This window comes from Heteronotia binoei, chromosome 5 (genome assembly GCF_032191835.1).
Source record: "Heteronotia binoei isolate CCM8104 ecotype False Entrance Well chromosome 5, APGP_CSIRO_Hbin_v1, whole genome shotgun sequence".
Taxonomy (NCBI): domain Eukaryota; kingdom Metazoa; phylum Chordata; class Lepidosauria; order Squamata; family Gekkonidae; genus Heteronotia; species Heteronotia binoei.
In genome coordinates this window covers 90,164,938-90,188,602 of record NC_083227.1, presented here as the reverse complement: position 1 = coordinate 90,188,602, position 23,665 = coordinate 90,164,938, and the positions used below count along the sequence as shown (strand labels likewise).

The 23,665-nt window shown below is 39.2% G+C and overlaps 1 protein-coding gene across 2 annotated transcripts in view; it reads right to left on the bottom strand.

The window, feature by feature from the left end:
- The window catches only part of TKT (transketolase), a 44,594-nt gene continuing 20,929 nt past the window's right edge, over positions 1 to 23,665 (bottom strand). For both annotated transcript variants that reach the window (XM_060239806.1, XM_060239807.1), the window contains exons 5-14: positions 18,469 to 18,660; positions 17,045 to 17,163; positions 13,928 to 14,121; positions 13,368 to 13,532; positions 10,704 to 10,860; positions 7,124 to 7,254; positions 5,668 to 5,751; positions 3,910 to 4,003; positions 1,776 to 1,898; positions 1 to 336 (exon numbers count right to left, since the gene is read on the bottom strand). In XM_060239806.1, coding sequence (XP_060095789.1) covers positions 149 to 336; positions 1,776 to 1,898; positions 3,910 to 4,003; positions 5,668 to 5,751; positions 7,124 to 7,254; positions 10,704 to 10,860; positions 13,368 to 13,532; positions 13,928 to 14,121; positions 17,045 to 17,163; positions 18,469 to 18,660 — 1,447 coding nt within the window. In that variant the 3' untranslated portion in view covers positions 1 to 148. The remainder of the gene's footprint in view (positions 337 to 1,775; positions 1,899 to 3,909; positions 4,004 to 5,667; positions 5,752 to 7,123; positions 7,255 to 10,703; positions 10,861 to 13,367; positions 13,533 to 13,927; positions 14,122 to 17,044; positions 17,164 to 18,468; positions 18,661 to 23,665) is intronic.

Sequence of the window (23,665 nt, the reverse complement as noted above, 5' to 3'; positions counted from 1 at the left end):
TTTTTCTCCCAAAACTTTAAATTTTTTATTCAAATTCTCTGTCATTAAAACTCTGCATATCATTTTAAACATATGTTTGAAACTTAACAGTACTTGTTCCCCAACCCAAACACTGCTCCAGCATAACACAGCAGGCCTGCAATTCAAACTATTCTGAATTCCTTGATTTGGACACTGCCATCTTCACAGCCTGAATAATGGCCTCCTTATCAATGCCAAACATCCTGAGCAGCTCAGCTGGCTTTCCACTTCTTGGTATGTGGGACACTGCCAAGCGATTGACTGTGATCCCAGGTTCTCCAACCACAGCAGCACAGACAGCATCTCCAATGCCACCTAAGGAAAGATGATGTGGAACAGATAAGTCAAGATTTTCCATAAGCAGCTTAATGCTATTTAAAACAAACACAAATCAAACAGTATAGAGGGCTCAAGACAGTACAGTTGCTTGCTCCTGTAAGAAGCTATTCCTTAAACAATCTTTCTTCTAAGAACAGGATTAATGCTTCGGAGGCACAATCCTGAGTCATAAGCTTCAAGAATCCATGTGGGGCTTCAGGACAGAGGAACTGTCACTGAAGATTCAGTGTTCTAACAATCCGTCCTTTGTAAAGGTACACAGAGATGTATAAAATAGTGTATTATGCTTCCAACCTTACAATACTTTACTGTATTTTTTAAAAAGCTGATGGGCAGCTCCATCCACTAAAGTGGATGATTTGCCAGTACATCTAATTCTCAATATGGCCCCATCTACGGGTACTTAAATGCAAAGACTAGGGCCATAAACAGAACAGGCAGTTCTGTCTATAAATCAGAGAAGCCCCAGGTTTCTGGAGAAATCTGAGAACACACAAGCACACACATGGGAAAGCATACCCCTCAAAATACTACAACTCCCTGTAGCTTTAAGAAATGAATGCTCACTGTGGTCATTACGAGGCAACCACAACAGTAATGAAAGCATTCAACGGTGCTGTTTTGGCATCTGAGAGAAAACTCAGTAGGGCCAGACCCAGCAGCAACTACCAGGCAACTTGCTACCAAAACAACTTCATATCTCACCCAGGCTCAACTGCTTCCTACTATTCAAGAGTGGCCACCATATGAATACTGGGGTGGTATAGTGTTAGAGTAGCAGATTAAGATCTGGGAGACCCTGGTTCGATACACCAGTCTGCAGTGGCACAACTGTGCTCACACTCGGTGGCCTGTTCTGTACAACTAGGCCTGGTGACTGGCACCATATGACTTGGTCAGAGTTTTCCTGGCTGCTGGGGGAGGGAAGCAGGAGGAGAAGCTGAAGATGGGAGGGCAGATAAAGGTGGGTTGACTGGTGGATGCAAAGGAGAGAAGAACATAGAGGAAGATGAAACAGGGGAAGAGGGGAAATGAGATGCCTCTTCAAGTCTTCGTGGGTTCCCCACTTGTCATTAGTTATGAAGACAAATGAAACTTCAGGGTTCAGAAGCAGAATGGGGACATGCCTTCCTTAGGAGCTCCCCTGCGGTATCTGACAGTCTCATGTTGGAAATAAGATGCTGGTCTAAATGGGTTATTGCTCAGATCCAGAATGGCGACTTTAATATTCTTGTTCTCATGAACAGAGCCATATAGCCAACTTGTCCTTGGTTGGCTTCAAGTCTCCCCAGCTAATACGTTACTTACAACACGCATTTGTATGTTTGTTATACTATATTAGTGGAGTTAGAGAGCTTCAAATGATCTGAATCTATGAATTTATATAGTAAGAACACTTTTGTTTGTTGGCTTACCTTCATAATAATGGTCTTCCACAGTGATAATTCTGCCTTTGGTTGCTCTTGCATTTTCAAGTATTGTTTTTTTATCCAGGGGTTTTACAGTGAAAAGGTCAACCACTCTGATGGAGATTCTTTCTGATGAAGGGGAGTAGAAGGCTTATTATGTAATAGGACACATGGCTCATCAAAACAGAAGTTAGGAAAACAGCAAACATCTGAAAAACCTACAGCATTTAACCTTTCACATAAATATTTAAGTGTACAGTGTATCTGCATGAAGCTCTTGGAAACATCTGAATATTTGGTTCTAAAGATTTTGGAGAAAACAGCCAAAATCTGGGTTGGAGAACCTAAAAAGCAACCTGGCATGATCAACTGTACTATCACTATCACTATCTCCTGGTATCCATATATGCTGAGGTGAAGTCTGGACCAAGTTATCTTATTTATTTAATTTCTATCCCACCGTCCATGCAGACAGGCTCAGGGTGGGTTACAGCATATCTTGCAGCCAAAGAAACAATTATCTCAAATGATTACACTACATCCTAATTGGGGGAGGGAAGGGAGAGGGGCGGCTAAAACATTGCCTGCTTTCTCAAAACTCTCAAAGTCTTAAGGAACAAAACATGTCAAAATTAGACCTGATGCCTTATTCAGATTTAAGCTGTAAGAAGTTAGCCTACAGAACATCTGAACGGCATGGCATCACAAGGTCATCATTAAGAGCCTGCTAAAAAAAGACCTGCACACTAATTTATCCAAAGCAATAATTGCATCATGTATCTAACACTGCATTTTGTAACCATCTTTTTCTAATCAGGATACCATCCTGTGGATTTCACTGGAGATAATTTCTAACTTTCCATCAAAAGGCATCTTTTTAATGTTATTGAATGTCAGGAAAATACATAGGTTACAATAAATTTGATACTAGAATAGTGATGCTCTTAGGGAAGTGAACTGGACTCAATGAATTACTACCAGAAGGAGAAGAAGACTGCAGATTCAAACCCTGCCCTTCTCTCTCAATCAGAGACTCAGAGCAGCTTACAATCTTCTATATCTTCTCCTCCCACAACAGACGCCCTGTGAGGTGCGTGGGGCTGAGATGGCTCTCACAGCAGCTGCCCTTTCAAGGACAGCCTTTCAAGGTAAGTGTTCTGTAGCCAAAAGAGTAATACATGGTGCATTCCTATACCTCAGGAAATATGAGTTTTCCTTGTACAGAATAAACAAGCACATATTATGTACATCAAAATTTTACTGCATATAGTTAAGTTGTGCATCTTAAAAATACCACAGAGTTGGAAATAATGCAATATAGGCAATAAAATCATCAAGGGGTTGGAACATCTTGCCTGTGAGGAAACATTAAAGAATGTAGCACTTTCCAGTTTAGGAACAAAGACATTTAAGGGGAAGGATGATGGAAGACATAACAAAAGTTTATAAAAATTTGCATGGTCTGGAGAAAGTAGACAGACACAGATAGAAACTTTTCGTCTTTTCCCAAAATATCAGAACTCAAGGGAGGCCCAAAATTAAGTACTTAGCACACTATGAATAATTATAATTAACCTGTTGAACTTGCTGCTTTGAAACTTCAGAGAAAGGGCAGGATATACTAGGGACACAGGCCTGGATACAGATGCAGCATTTCTCATCTCGTAACTGTATTTAGATGTTCAGAATTGCGCTGTGGACCCATCTGCTTCTCCTTTTCCATCCCTTTCCTATGTGAATTTTCTCATTCTATCCATGGCTCTTTGCGTATATAGTAATATATCTATGTTGAAACCAACTTTGACAACTGTTAAGTAGGCTTGGCCTTAAAATAACAACATGAAACCAGGACCAGAAGAGGACATGCACTTAGTATTAACTTCGATATAACTGATAATGACATAAGAGAAATGGGAGAAACACAAGTCTACAATATGCTCCCAGTCTCTTCAGAACTGTAAAGAATTTGCAAACATGTTCAGATTAGAGATATACTACTAACGATGAAATTGGATTTGAACTCGTGCTACAGAAGTTACAAGATGAAGTTGAGCAACTAGATTACACTTGTCTGTGTACTGTGTTAGTATTGTATCATAAATGATAGTCTGCATACACTTCTCAAAGCAGTTCTACACACCTTTCTTCAGTTGTTCTGCTGCAGCAAGTGCCTCATGCAGAGTCACTCCTGCTCCAATCACTGTAACCTGATCATCCTTGCTCTTGAATACCACCTGCAAACAAATGTTAAAGACAAATCAGTGGAAGTTCAAGGGTTGAGACTTTTTGGGAGGGTTGGTTAAAGACAGCTTGATGTCAAGTGGTTAAATCCTTGTAAAACAAGTTTTTTCAGTGACTTTCTAGAATAGATCATAGAATCTTAAACCCCCAGGGTCATCTAGTCCAACCCCCTGCACAATGCAGGAAATTCACAAATACCTGCCCCTAAATTCACAGGATCAGTATTGCTGTCAGATGGCCATCAATTCTCTGTTTAAAAACCTCCAAGGAAGGAGAGCCCACCATCTCCTGAGAAAGCCTGTTCCACTGAGGAACCGCTTTAACGGTCAGGAAGCTCTTCCTAATGTTGAGCCGGAAACTCTTCTGATTTAATTTCAACCCATTGGTTCTGGTCCTACCTTCTGGGGCAACAGAAAACACTTCTGCACCATTTCTCACTTTTCTCCCTTTCTCACAATACAAGAACTCGTGGGCATTCGATGAAATTGCTGAGCAGTCAGGTTAAAATGGATAAAAGGAAGTACTTCTTCACCCAAAGGGTGATTAACATGTGGAATTCACTGCCACAGGAGGTGGTGGCGGCTACAAGCCTAGCCAGCTTCAAGAGGGGATTAGATAAAAATATGGAGCAGAGGTCCATCAGTGGCTATTAGCCACAGTGTGTGTGTGTGTGTATGTGTGTGTGTGTGTGTGTGTGTGTGTATATATATATATATATATATATATATATATATATATATATATATATATATATATATATAAAAAATTTTGGCCACTGTGTGACACAGAGTGTTGGACTGGATGGGCCATTGGCCTGATCCAACATGGCTTCTCTTATGTTACTATCCTCTATATGACAGCCCTTCAAGTACCTGAAGATGGTGATCATATCACCTCTCAGCCTCCTCCTCTCCAGGCTAAACATTCCCAGTTCTTTCAACCTTTTTTCATAGGACTTGGTCTCCAGACCCCTCATTATCTTTGTCACCCTCCTCTGGACCCATTCCAGTTTGTCTATGTCCTCAAAATGTGGTGCCCAAAACTGAACACAATACTCCAGGTAAGGTCTAACCAGAGCAGAATAAAGTGTCCAGATCACTATCCTGCTGTTAATACAGCCCAAAATTGCATTTGTCTTTTTAGCCACCCCATCACACTGTTGACTCATGTTCAGTTTATGGTCCACTAAGACCCCTAGATCCTTTTTGCACAGACTACTGCCAGAACAAGTCTCCCCCATCTGATGGATCTCCTGATGGCACCTGTTTGTTTTTTGGCCATTGTGTGACACAGAGTGTTGGACTGGATGGGCCATTGGCCTGATCCAGCACGGCTTCTCTTATGTTCTTAACAGTATCCAATCCACATTTTACCAACCTGTCAACAAGGATAGTATGTGGAACCTTATCAAAAGCCTTAATGAAATCAGGATAAACTATGTCTACAGCATTCCCCTGATCCAGCAAGGTAGTAACTTCCTCAGTTTCCTTGCTCTTTTTCTAACTTTGAACATAAGAAAAGAATCCTTTTTTGTTGTTTTTAGCAACTTTTGCTAGCCTAAGTTCATACTGAGCTTTAGCTTTCCGAACTCTTTCTCTCTAAGCACTGGTTATTTGATTATATTCATCCTTGGTTATAAGGCCCTCATGATACTGACCTTGGCTTGTCCAATATGGAAGTCCTCGTTGCTGTTGTAAATCACAGCATTTTCTGGACGACTGGTCCTTATGAAACATATGCCCTGTTGTTGATTTTTTTAAAAAGAAAAGATCACAGCATGGATTGCATGAGGAGTTGTCCTAGACACCAAATGAAACTTCCAAATCAGCCTTTTCCCATTCAACTTTCACCTCAATAGCAAAACACACATTTTTACATGTAACACACAGCTTGGTTCTCCTGGGACCCCCTAGTTTAGAATGCAAACAGGAAAGTCCATGTTTGAATACTCTACCATAAAAATTCCTAGTTTGTGGAAAGGTTAAAAAGTCACAAAGAAGAGTCTATTCTTTCACAAAAAAAGATTATTCTTATTAAAAGAAAGCTATTTAAATGTGCATTTTCCCTGTTAGCTGCAGTCCCAAAAGTATTCAAAGCAAAGGGTTTTATCCCACAGTTTATTTTGCCTATTAAAAAGGGACAAGGGGTCCCTTTTGACCCCCCTAAAGACTATGCCATGATTTATCAGACCTGCACAGAGAAAAAGTAAATCGGATAGGAGCTATGGTGTCAGAAAGCAGAAAAACCAGTAAGATCTAACCCTAACGCTTGTATACCAATCTTCTTTAACTACATGGATGGTGCTTTTCAAGTTGCAATTCTTCTTCAAACATAACTGGAAAATTTATGAATCTAGATATTGTTTTTTGGGTGCACACACAACTCTAATGGAAAATCTCTGGATGCCAAATACTGTTCCATATACTGTTCATTCTTTCAACAATAAATATATAGAGTGGGATAAAACTAATTGCCTTGAATATACTCTTAAGGAAATCCAATGTAATGGTTCTTTCTGCACAAATCATATGATAACCTTCTAAGCAGAGATGTCAGGAGATACAGGGGCTTTGGGGAACAGGCAAGAAAAAGGTGGACAGAAGAGCAGGAGAGATCACCAAGCTCATCTTGCAGCCTTCAAGAAGGAACAAAAAGCTTAAGTAATGTGATATTTAATCTCAAAATGGAAAATCCTGCTCCTAGGTTTTTGAATTTAGTAGGTTTTTAATGTCCCTTATGACAGGTTCAGTCTACTTTAAATAATGAGGAGAAAGATGGAAGATCACAGATCATGTCTTGAAAGAGGCAAAAGTGGTTGAAAACTTCAGCAGGGTTACAGCAAGTGGCATTCAAAGAGGAAAAACTGGCCCTATTTCCATTTAGAATATGTTCAATGATTCTATCATTTGAGCCACAAGTTTAGCATACTTTCAATTCAGCCACCTCAAAGCACACCAAGGATACCTTGCATACTTTTTTGAAAGACCTTGAATATAATAACTTTAATAGTGCAATCCTAAGCACATTTTCCTGGGCATAAGCTGTTGAATAGATCTGATGGGGATTGTACTGCAAACCTTTTTAAGTTAATGCATTTGCAAACTGTTCCAGACCTTAGTATTTGCAGCCAGCTCTACTGCCTTTTCAGTAGCTACAGCATCACTAGGATAGAAGACTGTTGAATTAGGAATGGTACGAAACATGCCCAAATCTTCCAGAGCCATCTGTGAAGGTCCATCCTCACCTAGAGAGTCACAGTGGAGAAAATGTCAATATAACATAGAACTGATGTCTCCTCGGGGTACTACTGAAAACATATAGTATCTAAAACAAAGAGCAAGGCACTCACAGGCATGGAAGACTACCTACCATCTTCTCCTTAAACTCGGAACTCTCTAAATAGCAAAGAAAGAAGATAGAAGGAAACTAAAAAGAAAGAGAACTAGGGTTATAAAGAAAAATCAAGAAGAATTCAACAGTAAAACAACAACTAAAACAAAAGTACAGAGGCAAAAGAACAAAAACATAATTGAAGGTAGATGAATATATACACATGCAAGTACATGAGGTCAAATGGCAAAAAGTGTGAGTGTGCCAATCCTATGATGAGCACAGATGAATTCAGAATTTAATCAGTATGTCCCAGTCCTGCCAGAGGGCACCAACATTCTGTATGCTTAGTACCAAGTCAGACTATCAACCCTTCCACCCAAGCTGCCAACTCCAGCAAGCTATCTTTAGCCAAAGAGTGTAAACTGGAGCCTCTGTATTTATTTATTTATTTTAGCAAGCTTCTATTCCGCCCATTCCCTGTAGGGCTCAGGGCGGAGTACAACATATAATAAAACAATAAAGTACAATAAAAACATTTTAAACAGACAACTCAACAGCACTCAGATTACCATGACATCACATATTGCATAGCCTAGCCATCTCATATCATGATATCTCATAGGGATGGCAGTTTTTATTCCAATTCCTAGCACAGATGACAGTGCTGGCCGGGGAGGCCAACCAGATCAGGAATAGAAGCCCGCAGCCTCAGCTAAAAGCCTGGCAGAACAGCTCCGTTTTACAGGCCCTACGGAAGGCTAATAAGCCAGGTAGGGCCCGGATCTCAATAGGGAGCTGATTCCACCAGGTTGGGGCCAGGACTGAAAAAGTCCTGGCCCTAGTTGAGGCAAGGCAGGCATCTCTTGGGCCGGGGACAGCCAACAGATGTTGGGAGGCTGAACATAACGACCTCCTGGGCATGTATGGTATCTTTTATTATTATTTTTAATTATTACTGCCCTACCCTCTCCAGCAGAGGTTGTAGGGAATTAAAACCAAGACAAAACCAAACATTTAAAGAATATCAACACAAAGCTTTGTGAAAGTGCACGTTTTTGCTTGGGATTACACTTCTAAAACTTTTAACGAATCACCCTGCCAGTGAAAAACAGAATTAAGTGATAGTTCCCCTGCTGGTTGTACTTATTGCTACATGGATTCTATAGAAATAAAAAAGGACATGCCTAAAGCTGCAATAGCCACAGAATAAGTTTATCTCTGAGTATTACAATGTGCAGCAGTCACCTACACTTAAAATAAGGCAATCATTGCACATTACACTATAAAAGAACTGCCAGAAAAATTTTATACGTTTTAAAAAAGAATCTAAATGAGCAGCCCGAGTAAGCAACCTGAAATACTAGAGCAGAAAAGCAAAATCCACAATCAAAATTCTTGAACAGGAGCCAGTCAGTTCAGGCTTTGCCAAAGTTGTCTGTCTATGTTAGCAATGCACATATTGACTCCCCAATTCAGAAAAAGGAAACTTTGTGACCTCCACAGAGCTCAGATTGAATCTACTTATTTTTGAGGATTTTACAAATACAAACTCCCTGCTTACTGCATATGTCCTTGATAAAACTATGTAGGATCTGTGATGCTCACACAGGTTTAGAGATTGAGGCCTTTTATAATGACTTCTGTTACATGAAAGTATTCACTCTATATGTAATTACTGTCCTGTGCTAGGAATTACTGTACTTTATTGTATTACTATGCTTTGCTGCATTGATTTTCGGTGCAGTCAAAGCATTTTGCATATGACAATTTCTAGAACATAATGGAATACACTTTGCTGCATTAAGTTTCTAATCCTATATTTGTTTATGTCCACTCTATAGGAGGACTGGCTACTGAAAACCAAGGTTTTTTTACATTTTTGAGCTGGGCCATTTGGGGGCTTGCCAGTCAGAAATGTGTTTTTCAAACTGCAATGAAGAATCTCTCCCCCCCCCCCCCCCCGCTCCTCCTCCGAACAAAACTTATATCTACGGCTTTGGCTTCTCAAGATAAGCAGTGACAACAATCAACACAGTCTCCCTTGAAGGTTATGTAACTAGCTCCAGGAGCCTTGAAGGGACAAGGAAACATCACTCAGTCCCCAACTCCTGCTATGTCAAGAAGTTATATACAGAAGTCCTCTGCTGGGTTTTCTATCTTGTAGCCTTAAAGGGCATGCAGATCTTCAAGGCTTAAAGAAGAACATGTTTTGTGTCACAACATTTTACAACTTCAGTGCTTCTTCAGGGGCAATTAGTATATACTCAAGAAAAGCTATTAACTGGCAAAAAACTGCCCATAACATGAAATGTTCTACAAGAACATCTTTTTTTTTTTTTGCACTGCAACTGGCCAGCCAGTTCACACAGGGGTTGTCTGATCCATGTATCTGTAGAAAATCAGTTCTTAGAGCTATGCTTGTTATATGACTGTGCATCATCTTTCACTAATGCCTGGTGAAAGATTATGCAGGAAAAATACCTAGATCAACTTATGTGGTAGAAGACATACATCTTCCAATAGTCAAGTTGTGCAGCCTCCTCCACCTCTATATCCCATTTTGCCCTTTAGCCTTCACTGCTGTTCTCAAAATTGTACCAAGTACCAAGAGCTGACAAACAGAATGCAATGCATGAAAAATGGCTTCATCCTCTTTCATGGAGAACAGCTCTGAATTCTTAAGTATTGTGTGCCTTAGTATTTACACAAGGTACTCAACTATGTAGTAGCTGGTGGAAACCAGGAACAGCATTCTACAAAAATCACTAATATACACTCTTAGCTTTCTATGTATATACAATACTATTATGTTTAAAGAATAAAAACAGAAAGTCAGTGGCAAATAAAATAATTATGTAATACAGTCCTCAAACAAACAAAAAAACTGGAAGAATTCAATGTGCCTATCATGGTAATAATTTTAAAAGGATTATTTCACAGGACATTTTGAAATCACTTTCATTACAGTTCTACTTGTCAGACAGGCAAAGAGAAGCAAAGTGATTTAAGTTGCTTTTTAATTTTTCTGAATTCACACAGAAGTAAATGTGTCAGAGAAATGAGTGGTATTCTTATAAATTTCAAATTGCTTTAACATCTGGGGGACCAGATAGATTACTAGGAGATACTACATTACATCTCTAGGTTTAAAAAAAAAATTAATTAGATGCTTGCTTGGTACATGCTTTCCTCCCACTATCCGTGGGAAAAATAGCAGGGGAGGGGAGGCATTATTTAGGAAAGTGACATAGCAGAAATATTTTGTTCCCTGTCCACACACCTGCTGCTTTTAAAAATTAAAATAATGACAGAAGAAGATGGCTCTAAGATGATTTTGTAAGTACATTTAAGGGCACTTACCAATGGAAACACCACAGTGAGATCCACAGAGATTGATGTTGCTCTCAGAAATGGCTGCCATACGGATCTGATCAAAGGCCCTAGTGTAAAATGTGGCAAAAGTGCTGGCAAAAACAATGTTTCTGTCACGAGCAGCACAACCAACTGCAACGCTCACCTGTTAAGGAAAGAGAAAAGGCAGTCAGCTAACTTGAAATACTTTTGGTTGGATCAAAAACATGAGACAGGATACAAACCAAGGTTTCTGGGTCCAAAGCTTGTACTAGAAAAATATGTGCACTAATGATTGATAATTGTGTATGAGCTTCCTTATTGAAGATCGAAGTTTGACTCTATTTGGCTCTGAAGAAATTATATTTTGAAATATCAACCTATCAGGTGGAGCTAATGCCTGCTTTAAACATGATACTGGGGAAGGATAAACTCATACAATTTTTCACATGAACTGCATCTTATTTAAACTGGGTACTACTATCTGTCCAAAGCATCAATGCATGCTTAACTGGTAGGCAAGAGATACCTAAATACTGAGCACTCAGGGTTATGGGTTGTGATGAGAAGCAAGAGATGCTGTAATGGAAAGGGACCCTGGTGTCTCTGTGGCTGGGAAGAAGGTGCTCTTAGCTGGATAGTGAGCTTCCTTTCCCAACTGAGAGGGAAAACACACTAGCCCTTTGATGTGTTAATACCTCTTGATTGGAAGGTCCTGATCTGATGTGCTTGAGAGTCTGGTGGTTGTGTGTGTTTGGTGCATTTTGCTGTGAGATTGCCAGAGGAGAATGATATGAAAGAGAGCTGTTGATACACCAGGATAAGGAGCATCTTGCAACTAACAAAAGATCATATATACGGTGGATTGTAAAGTAGCTTAGTAACTATCCTTATGCTTATTTTGTTTAGTGCATCTATTCTGTCCTATAGTACCTAAGTTTGTGCCTTGTAGAAATACAGTTGTTTAACTGGAGAGAGTCTGCACAAGTCCTTACCCACTTGCCTTAACCCCCTGGCATGCTACAGTGGACTTAGCCTCAGGCAACCCATAACAGAGGGGTTGCATTTTACTCAATGTGGTGAGAGTGAGAATGAAAAGGGGGGCAGAAGAGTGGCTAGTCTTGCCCCGCACCATGATGAAGATCTCTACAGGGATATAAACATTTTAACTAATAAATATTTATTTGCAGATAATGCACTCCAGCTTAAATAAGATGCTGGGCAAACTCCAGTAAAAGAATGGAGCTGCCCAGAACACATATGTCCATCAATAGCACAACAGGCTACTACTCAAACTCATGAAAAAAACACACAGAAGTGATGGCTGTGGTTGCTGCAACCTGATCTATGGAGCTTGGAAGCATATGAATTGAAAGTACTGTAAATTGAGTACAGCGAGAGGAATGAAGTGCTCCTACAACAGCAGAGGGTGGCAGCCATTTTTTTCCTCCATACCAACCCCTATGCTATTGAGAATGCTGCTCTGAACAGGGCCGTCTTAACAGCATTATGGGCCCCGGGCAAAGCGGCCCCAGCCCCTACGACAACTACTCACAGGAATAAAAATGTACATGGTTGATAAAATTAAATATATATTTATTTTATTGGCACATTAAAAACATGCTGTGCAGCAACAACTAACCAACATGATAAACATTTGAACAATACAAAAGGCTTGAAAAACAAATAAAAAGCTTATCCATTCATATTTTCATAAACTATCAATATCTGGTTATTAGTACTGCATCATACACAGATTAAGATGGTGCCCCTATGCTCGTGGGGCCCATGGGCAAGTGCCTATCAGGCCCATGCGTTAAGACAGCCCTGGCTCTGAAGGGCACTTGGAATGCTGCTCAACAAATGCAAAGAACTGCAGGAGAAAAGAGGGCCTGAAGGCCCTGGTGTATGTGTATGTGTGCTTTGGATCCTGACCAATACTCATGCATCCACACTGTAATAGAATGGCTGAATGGTGGGAAGTATGAATCCTAAATACTTTAACTGCACGCAGTTATTATGTATGTATTTTATACAATGTATCCACATTACTGTTTTGCAAATAACAAACAGTACTGCCCAATATACAGAATCTAGAGGATCTTAGGTTCACTTTTATGCAATAGTGGGCATGCAATCATGCTTTGAGGAAAGCTTTAAAAAAATAAAAGAAGCTCACAAAGACAGCTGAGTCCTCCAGGAGACAGAACTTTAACATGTACAATTTTCCTCTGTATATCCCTACCTATATCTCCTACACCATCTCACATCTCTTCTTAACCTACCACACAAAAAGCACCCAATTCTGTGAAAACAAATGCAACTAAAACTACAAAGTTTGGGTTTTCAGGCTGTTAACAGGATATTAAATAAATCACTTATGTCCCTTTACTGCTTGCCTCACCAGTAAGCCTATCCTTCTAGATATTACAATCTAAACAGAGAGGATGAGAAAGCTTTAATGGGGGGGGGGGGGGAAGCCGCCTACTCTGGGCCCATCAAAATCAATTATTGCCAACTGCAATACTACAATGATCATTAATCCTTGTTATACCATGCCTAGCCACTTTATAAATAAAATAGCATGAGGACGATATTTGGTCCTGGAGATCAGGTTTATCTGAAAAGGAAATCTCTGTAGCTTAGAAAAGTGCACCTCTCAGAAAAACTTACCATGTTTTGTTCAGCGATGTAACACTCAATAAATCGGCTGGGGTGTTCCTTTTTAAACAGCTCGGAGAAAGTGGAATTTTTTGTATCCCCATCCAAAGCAATCACCCGGTCAGATGCATGGCCTAGTTTTGCAAGAGCCAGGCCATAAGCTTTGCGAGTAGCTATCTGTGAAGAGGGAAACAACACAGACACACTGTTGAAGGAAGGGGAGAGAAAGAAAATCCTTCTGCCCACAGAAATGTTAGTCTAGATCCAACCATTTATATTGTATTTTGTTATGCCCAACGGCCAAAACGAAGAAACTGAATTGAATGTTTTGACTGCAGTCTGCCTGCCGCTATGAAGAATTAATTACAATTGAGACTTTCCCTACAGTTGGTATTTGAAAGCCATGCAGAACCCTTTTACAGACTTCTATGCTGTTTATTCCTATCACCTTCCCACAGCAAATGTGTAGTCCCCAGAAAGTAAAGCAGGTTTTTCTCTTATCACCAACATGAAACATGAAACCAAACGAATGTTTCTGAGCAAAGCCTCATTGATGGGAAATATCACACTACCTTCTCTCCCATCTTGTAATTAGGTGGGGAGGGCATCCTAACATTCCTGATGTTAACTATCGGTGCATCCTCTTGTGGGAAAGCCGGAGAAAGCCTCCTCTTGTTCTGGATCCTGTCGTCAATCTCCTGAATGACTTGCTCAGCCATGTTTTTGGGAAGAGGCTTGCCATGCCAGTTTTCTTTATCTTCAATACCTGATAGATTATTAAACAATTGTTTAAAAAAAAAACAAAGGTTAAACTGCAATCCATGTTGACAAAATTGCTGAAATTAGTGGAAGCCCAGAGTTAATGCCACAGCAGTTGGGCTTAGGTAGGTCTATTTGCAAATATGATGATACTAAACAATGGTGCCACCTGGGATCCAATGTCAGTGAGGTCTTTAATGCAGCCTGTCTCCCTGATAAGCTTATACTTGGGCAGTCCAGTTTTTCCCTTTCACCATGCAACTCCTCCATTCCTCATTGCTACTGTTCTTCTAGCTCATTAGCCCAAACTCTACCGTGTTCACTGGTTACACTAAGTTTGCCTCAGAAATTTCTTTCCTTTAACCCACTTAGGCCCAGATCATTTTTCGTAAACAATAAATGTGCACTTGTCACCCATCTTTTGTTTGGCAATCAAATGTTGTTTTTACTGCTGGTATATGTCTTGTGGAGAATCTGCTTCCCCCTGCAATATTTGTAAATAGGGAAGACACAGTTCTGCCCCCCATAAATATTGTGTTTTAGGAAGGGAGAAACAATGTTAAAAAACACCAGCATGGAAAGATATTGCTTGCGACATCTTATAATGACAGCTGGTTGGCCACTGCATGAGATAGAATGCTGGACAAGAAGGCCCACTGGTCTGATCCACCAAGGCTCTCCTTATGTTATGAATGACGCAAGTTCTTTTTGCATCCTGAACTGATTTGACAGTTCTGTGCTCTTTCTGTGCTCTCCTCCTCTCCAGCACTGCAGTGAACATCATCCCCAATTTATATCTTTTAAAGGCCGCAAGGTAGGTTCTCTCTGACCCCCATAATTGCTGCATGCATGACACAGCAACCTAAAAATGTGTAGACTGGAGTTCAAATTGCCACAAAGCTCACCAAGTGAGCTTGGGCCAGTGACCTACTCCCCGCTTAAGCTACCTTGCAAGTTTTTGTAAAGGTAAAATGAAGGAGAAAACCATGGATGCTACGCTGAGCTCCCTGGAAGAAAGGTGGGATATAAATGAGAGATGGAATGTAGTAACTTCAACACACCAATAACATTAGATCCCAGCTGTAACACTAAGGATATAAGCTACGGAGAAAGGGTCTTTGGCACACCCTATCTTTCTATGTACTTTGCCTCACTTTTTTTGGCCTTGAAAAATCCCCAATTTAACTGCAACCTAAACACTCATCTGCATCCATTCAATTAGAATATATTAGTCTTTCTAGCTGTTCTCCCACCTTTGCCTCTTAGTGTCAGCTTTTGCAAAAACGATCATCATATTTGACTCCTGTGAAAATGCGACCAGCTTTGAACCCTCAGAACAGGGTGGGCTATTAAAAACTGAGATAAATGAATAAATCAATTCAGCAAATCAATAGTCTCGACTGCAATAATGACATGCTAGGTATTCTATAATATAGGACCTGAGTTAGCAGGCACTCTGTGCAAGCACGAAACGTCTCTCTGCTGCAGGAAAGAGCATCAGACAGACTGAGCTCTCAGTAACAGGATCTAAATAGCGGATTCTTTTCGCCATACAGAAGTCTCACAGAGTGGCAGCAGCCCAGTTAAACAGCATTTGTTCCTGAAAAATGACAAATATCCTAAGTTTATTTAGCTGTTTTTGAAAAGTCTTAGGCCAGCTGATGGATGCACAAGATTTAAAAAAAAAACATAATGGGGAGAAAACACATGTATAAATGTGTGGCACAACACAACTGCTTCTGCATTCTTCTTGCCCAGCACAACATTTGTTTATACATAGCAATTTCTGCCAATCTGGTACCCAATCTAAAAGGAATCCAGGTCTTTGTGAACATTCAGATTCAGGACTGGGCTTTTGAGCTTCAATTTTTTAACGGGCTCAACATGCTAAACAGGCAGGAAAAGCACAAAGAGCTGTCTTGTTTAGATAATGAAATGTTTAATACGTCCAGCCACTTGTGACACTGGAAAGCAGACTAAACTATCCATTGAAAAAGTCATGTTATGTAATATGGACTAGTGGAGGAGCATCAAACATCTTTTAAAGGACAGACTCTAATAAAACATAATGTAGTGAGAACCTATTTCAAGTTTGAAAGCTATAAACTAATCTTTTAACAGTTTTTTCAGTTTTCTTGAAACACCACATTAAACTAAAATTTGAATACTCTGTGTTGCCTTCACCTTACATCTGAGTTTGTAGGTTAGTCATTTCCTGGTTTATGGCCAAGTCCACAGAACAGATGGGACAGGCGCACACAGACATTTTTCTTTGTATCAGCTAACATTCCTCCTTACATCCCTTTCCAGCTTAATTTTCAACTTCTATTTCAGCCAGCTTTAAAAACAAAAACACATTTTTTCTGTGCTGCAAACAGCTTACAAACATGAAAATAGGCACATTCACAAGCTCTGAGATTTTTCACTATCTCTGCCTTATATTCCATTCCACATTGCTCACATGTTACATAAGTTTGCAAGGAATATTATTTAAGCACTGAGATACTGGTTATGTTTACAATGAAGCAGGAAAAGCATGCTGACATCAAGATTAATCTACAAGTAAGGCTCATTGCAAGACCAAGGGTTATAATTCAGATTTCAGTTTTCCCTTGCTTAGAGTAATCATGTGATCCAGTATATGGTGCTAGCCATCTTGCACCTATAATCATTTGCAAAGTGGATCTGGAAAACATGCCTTCGGCTTCAATAAAGAACTGCCTTGAAAGAAATGTAATCAAAGGTTGGTTTTGTTTTTTTTAATAGCCAGACAAAAGCAATTTAAAGTCTGGTTTCAGATGTCTGTAATGAGATCAATAATCACACTGGCGTTTGCACATATAATCTAGTTAACAGTGCTGCCAGAAATATGCATAAGAAATAAATGACAGTAGTAGCTGATATTCAATTAATGTGTGTGTGTGTATTACCTGTTATTCCTTTGCCTTTATAGGTCTTGGCAATAATTGCAGTTGGTTGATGTTTGGCCTGGCCAAAAGCTTTACAAAGTTCCTCCACACTGTGCCCATCAACAATGATAGAATGCCAGCTAGGAATGCAAACGGATTAGCTTTAAAAGGATTTACAAAAGTAAAGCTTTTTACAAGAGCTCCTAGCCAAACATTCAACAGCAGCCACTGTATCAGTAAGTATAACATACTAAGCACAAAGATATAAATCTGCCTTATTTATCTGTAAGTGCTATAAGTTTATCTATAAGTACTATACAATAGCAATTTTTGTTGCAAAAGGTTCACAGTGCCCAGGATACAAAAATCCACTTGGTATACCCAAAGACTGAGGGATGACCAAAGGAATATTTCACTTCTTTTCCCCCCCTGAGAAGTTGATGCCAATGTCATGTAACAAATTGTTTTGCACAGCTTCTTCATTTTCAAAATCAATTTTCACACATTAAGCTGTCAATTTTCACATGATCAAGAACCAATGCACTCAATTATCTTTAGAACATGTGCACTAAGCAGTGTGGATCTATGCATAAAGAATAAATTAGGCCAATTCAAACTGTCAGGAAATACTGCTGTATCTGGATTAACTGCTTTCACAACATTGGAAAGACCAGGGACAGGGCTGCTAATTGTTTTGTTTGTAATTTAAATATGATAACTCTGTAACTATTTATTTAATTTTTAATACATTTTAAAAACTGCATTTACACATCAATCAAACTCATTTACTAAGAAACAAAATCCATATATTTCATAGGATTGATCTATATCTGAGAGAACAATCTTAGGCAGGTCTACTCAGAATCCTATTCAAGTCTATTCAATAGAGCTTTCTCTCAGGTAAGTGTCCTTAAAATGGCACTGTTACCTACAAACTAATGGTATGTGTATACCATTGTATTGTATAAGCCAGTAGCTGATAATGTTAAGGAATTAGCCACATTACAAAAATATTTGTATAGAACAAGTGTCTTTCTCAGAGCATTCAGTGGCAGGTAGCCTTGGCCCAAGATGTAGGCAAGACTCCAGCTTAAATGCCATTTATTTTAATGGAAGTCAGGATTTCTGTATGTAGAGATAACTGAGGTAGAAAGTTGTCATTTATCGCAACTACTGAAACATTAAACAAAGCCAGAAAAGTAATGCTGGTGAATGTTAGGCAATTAAAAGCAAAATAGACAAAAGCCCTTTCCATCCATTTACATTTCTGAAATGCAAGGAAAGAAGTTGATTCTGAAAACTATACATTAATCTGCACTTGCTTTTTTTCTTGATAGCTTTGTTATATTGACCACCATTTATCTGTATTTTAACATCTAAATTCAATGCACAAATTTAAAAACAGTACACAGCATGAATGAAACATCTCTCAAAGACATACATACCCAAAGGCTTCACAGCGTTTTTGGTAGATTTCAACATGATGCTGCAGAGGAGCTGGGTCACTTTGTCCAAGTCGGTTAATGTCAAGAATAGCAATCAAATTATCCAGCTTGTAGAATCCAGCAAAGGCCATTGCCTCCCAAACTGAGCCTTCGGACAATTCTCCATCCCCAAGAATGCAATAAACTCTGTAGCTTTTAATTAAAACAAAAAGGGGACTAATTAATTTATACGCCACAAAAAAAAGTTTCTGTGAAAGATACAGTGTGAAACCTACAACTTGTCAAGTGAATCCATGCTCTTCATGGATAATTAAAGCTTGCCCTGTATCTGTTAATCATTGATTAGAATTATTGGAATTTTCCCTTCAGAATTAAAGCAGACTGTAATAAGACTGTTATAGTCTATGGATGATATTAACAGTTACTGACCTGTTTCCATCCTTCCACACTTAATCAAATTGGTAGAAAAAGTGGTAGCAGAACAATCCCAGGAACACAGGCAGGAGACGTTTGCCCTTGACCTGTTTCAATCTGGCTTCAGACCTGGTTTTGGTATTGAGATGGTATATATTGCTCTAATGGATGATTATTTCACTAATACTCTAACATCTATGTGTATCCTTTGGTGGAGGCTGCTCGGAGGCTTGGAGCTGGTTGTCACCGCTATGTAGATGACACCCAAGTATAAATCTCTTTATCCAAGCCACCAGAAGTAGCAGCCTTATAGCAAAATCAGTATCAGAATGCAGTGGTCAAAAGAGAACAAGCTAAAACTGAATCCAGAAAAGACTGAGGTAATGCTGGTAGGGAAGACTGGTCGTATCGAGCTGCCAGCCATACGAATTGATGGTATGATAGTCCACTTCTCTAACTTGGTGAGAAGCCCTGGAGTAAAACTGGATCCAATGCTGCTTTTAGAACAGCAAGCTAGGAGCACTTTCTATCATCTGAATTGAATGCACTGAGCGGCACCCAGTCCATGCTAATCCATGCCACTGTAACCTTGAGGCTAAATTACTGTATTGCATTATACATAGAGCCATCCCTGAAAACTGTTCAGAAACTTAGGCTAGTACAGAATGCTGCTGTTAAATAACTGACTGGTTTACACTGGTATATAATCATAACATTTGAACTTTGACAGCTTCACTGACTACCCCACTTGTTTCCAGACACAATTCAAGTGGTTACATTTAAGGCTGTCATGGCCTGGAACCTGTCTATTTAACTTACCACCTTTCCCATATGATCTGATGCAGCAGTTAAGTCTACCTTCTGATGGTACTTTTATTTAAGAGGTCCGTTTAGGAACAACTCATATGTGCTCATTTTCAGTGGCTGTGCCCACACTTTGGAACAAACTGCCAGATATGGTACAGAAACATTCTACATGATCCTGATTCCATAAAAAGTGCAAATTGGAATTAATTTCATGATCCTTTGGCTGAACAAATGAATGAATGTCTCTGGCAGCTGGTAGAAACAATGTTGCAGTTTTAACGATGTATTTTAATTCAGGTGTTTTCATTTTTATTTGTGTGTGTCTGTATTTTGTAAGCAACCTTGGGAACTGTGGAAGGGTGGGATAAATATTTTAAATACATTTTAAAATAAAATCCTCAAAACAGAACATTAATTCAAAGTTTCTCTAATCAGAAAACTACCTTTTTACATTGATCCTGGGTAGGGGGGGTTGTATGTACGTGCTGCTGCTTTATTAAGCAATAGATTGGGATTGGAAGATCATAAAATAAAAATTATGAACAACAGACCCCCATATCTGTAAGACTGCTTCCACACATATATGCCCGTGGCAGCTCTAATAATCAGGCCAATTCCTCCAGTCAAGCTGATGAAAACCAGGACTTTTTTTGAGCAGGAACGCAGTGTCGGCTGCCTTGCCATCAGGGTGTGTGGCCTAATATGCAAATAAGTTCCTGCTGGGCTTTTTCTGCAAAAAAAGCCCTGTTAAAAACCATATCTGCTTAGGCCTTCTCAGTGGATATATCATGCTCTGAAATGGGCTTTCCAAGGCTATAAGGAAGGCTTCAACCTTGTAAAGGTTTTGAAGGCTCTGTAAAGCAGGACTTTTTCCAACATGTTTTTGATGGCTTGTGAGGGGAAGCTGCAGTCATTTTCTTTGTACTTGTATATCTGTGATTATATTTGTATTTAATTTGATGTATGACACTTTGAGTCCCATTGATCAGGAGAAAAAGCAGAAGTTGAATTTAAAAAAAAAGAAAAAATAATCTTGAATAAATTTAAATGACAATTGTCTTGCAAAGGCCCATGTACCTCCAACACTGTTTCTGAGAGTAAACTAGCAGATACCTCTACAAAGAGCCTTCATCATATTGCATAAGAAAACTGATTTTAAAAAATAGCCATCCCTTTTTGAAAACAAGAAGAAAATGATTTTTTATTTCTGTTAAACTAGTCATAAGAATGGTACATACATGCATACAAAAACTCTAAGCTAGCTATGCATTCTTTCTTACAGGAGAGGCAAGAGCCAAAAATCCCCAGGGCAACACCAAAGCATTCTGGCATGCACTGAGGCTTGTGCATTGCCTCACATGACCCATACAGAGAAGAAAGTCACACTGGAAGTGATTGCAACACGTAATGGAAACTTTAGGCATCAGAGGGATTTAGAATCTCATAACTATAGCTACTGCCCATGGTTTTAACCACTGGTTCCGTGTTCTATGAACTAAAACTGCTTTAATTGTCATTACTTCTCCCCTAAGGAATCCTGGGAACTGTTATTCTGACGAGGGCTCTAGTAAGTATATAACTCAGTTCTCAGCACCTCCAAGGCTGCAGATCTTAAGTATCCATGGGTAATCTAAAAAAACCCAGATTAAAACTGGTTTTCAATTTATAATGCAATGTGCCCTCAGTGGAAACCTGCTCAATTTCATATCCAGTTTGTCACCAAGAAAAACAGGTCTGATTCCAATTCCCTTCAACTCTACCAAATTGTAGTTTACTAGAAACCAAATTCAAGCTTTCTTTTTTAAAAAAGTTAACAGTATCTGACTTTATTTATGAGTAATAAATTGTTTAACAGGTTTGATAATTTTAACATAAGCCCTATAATATCTGAATGCAATAAGATAATTCTTAAGGCTAACAGTTTATTAAGCTTTAACAACAATCTTCCCTCCTCAATAAGCAAACCAAATGAATAGTTGAAGGGAGGATGTAACTTATTAGTTGCAATTGTTATAGAATTTAAAAATGTAATCTTCGATAGGAAGGTATTCTAAACAATGAATCTGCAGTAAAAACTGGAATGAACATGCCTGCTCACTGTGACTCAGCAGAGTTACTGACAAAACACAGCTCCTACTTAAGGAGTACTGCTTATTTCCTTGACTGAAATCCCCATCTGTGTTGGTTGTGCTATATGAGGAAACAGACCATGAAGTTCTCATTTCTGAGAAGTAACCCTTTAGTTTAATCCTGCGGCAGGCAAGGATTGACACATCATCTGTTGGGGACATTTAAGTCCCAAATGCTGAAACCCAGAAGAGCAATGCTAACCTGTTTAAAAAGAAAAAAAGATTCTCCTCCACTGCAACTTCCTTAGTGGCATTACAGGCAACCTCTACTAAAGCATAGTGGAAAAAGGACTTGGATTGCCAGTGTTTCTTAATGGTAAGGCTGCAGATGTTTAGTCCATTAATTCATTATAATACAAAGCTTTTGAAAAAATATTCCATATTAAAAAATTCCAGATGGCAGGTGTCTTCTTAGAAGAGGCATTCACACACACTCCTTCCAAATGCCTTTCATAATTGGTGCCTACTGCGAGGTTACTCAGACTTAATCAATCAATCTCACAGAATCAATCAGATAAAATTTCTTTGATAAGGTGGTAGCCTCACATTTGGGGAAAAGCTAGCTACATGGATTTCCTTCATGTTTAAAAACTGATGAACTGTCACACTTTAGCTTATTGACATGAGGCACTAAAAAGTAACCCGCTATGCTGGACTTTGCTTTCTTCCTGCTGGTGGCACGACATAGTCTATATTGCGCTACCTACTGGCACAAGAGAGGGAAGCAGCAGTTCAGGGATAGGTGGGTTGTCCTCTGGAGGGAGGTGAGATCCAAATTCCTTTTCCGGACACAATCCCTATGCCAGACAAGCTGAAATTTAACAGGTAAAGTGTGCCTCATCATGTCCAGAGGAAAACATGCTAGTTAATGGTTAGAGGTAACCCTAACTGGACGTGGGAGTCTTCTAGTCATCCCTCAATTTTAGGATTCTGCAAATCCAACCCAATCCCAAATGAGAGAAGATCTTTCTGATCTAGCTTTTAATGCATTACCTACTTTCTGGAAATATTTTATGGATGGCTGCACTGTTTCTGGGCAGATACATCCATTTGCCTAAACATCAAAACTGTACATGCTGGGAGGAGGGGGAGTGAATAAACCTGAAGAAAGAAAGGTTGCAAGAAAAAATAAATACCAGTAAGAACAGTTTGAACTATCACATGAATACTTTTTGTGATAGATGACACATCTATAACTTGATTACTTGTTTAACTAAAATACAATTTTACAAAGTGCTGGCTATTTTCTAGTGCTACACACAACAGCTAGCAAGAACCAACAGTAAGCTGCACAGATAAGGTCTTCCTATGAAAACCATCTGTCAGACTGCATTACAATCACCTAGCCATCGTACACAGAAATGCTTTCAAGCAAGTGAAGTGTACAATTTAAAATTACATCTACTCAGCAACCCAGATTTTCATGAACCAATACTGTCATGTAAAATACATCAACTTCCCCAACAAAGACATGCCTTTGGATATCTGATTTTTCTTTTAACACCATATAAACATTTTCATGCCAGTTCCAGCAGAACTGTAATTTAGAAACTGGATTTATGACCAGTTTCTCCTAACCAATCTAAGGTGCTGCATAGCAGGTTACTCCTGCATTATTTTCCATGATCCTCTTTTGTTCTACAATGTCGTGTTGCCATAACAACTTCTGAACAAAATTCACTTCACATGCACTCAAAATTACTCATATGAGGCACATTAACCCACCATGAATAGAAACATTTATACAGAAATATGCACACACAACAAAGCACAGGTTATCACTGCAATTCCAGATCTTCTGAATAGTGCACGTTTTATCATCTGGTTGGGTCTTAACTGATGTTTGA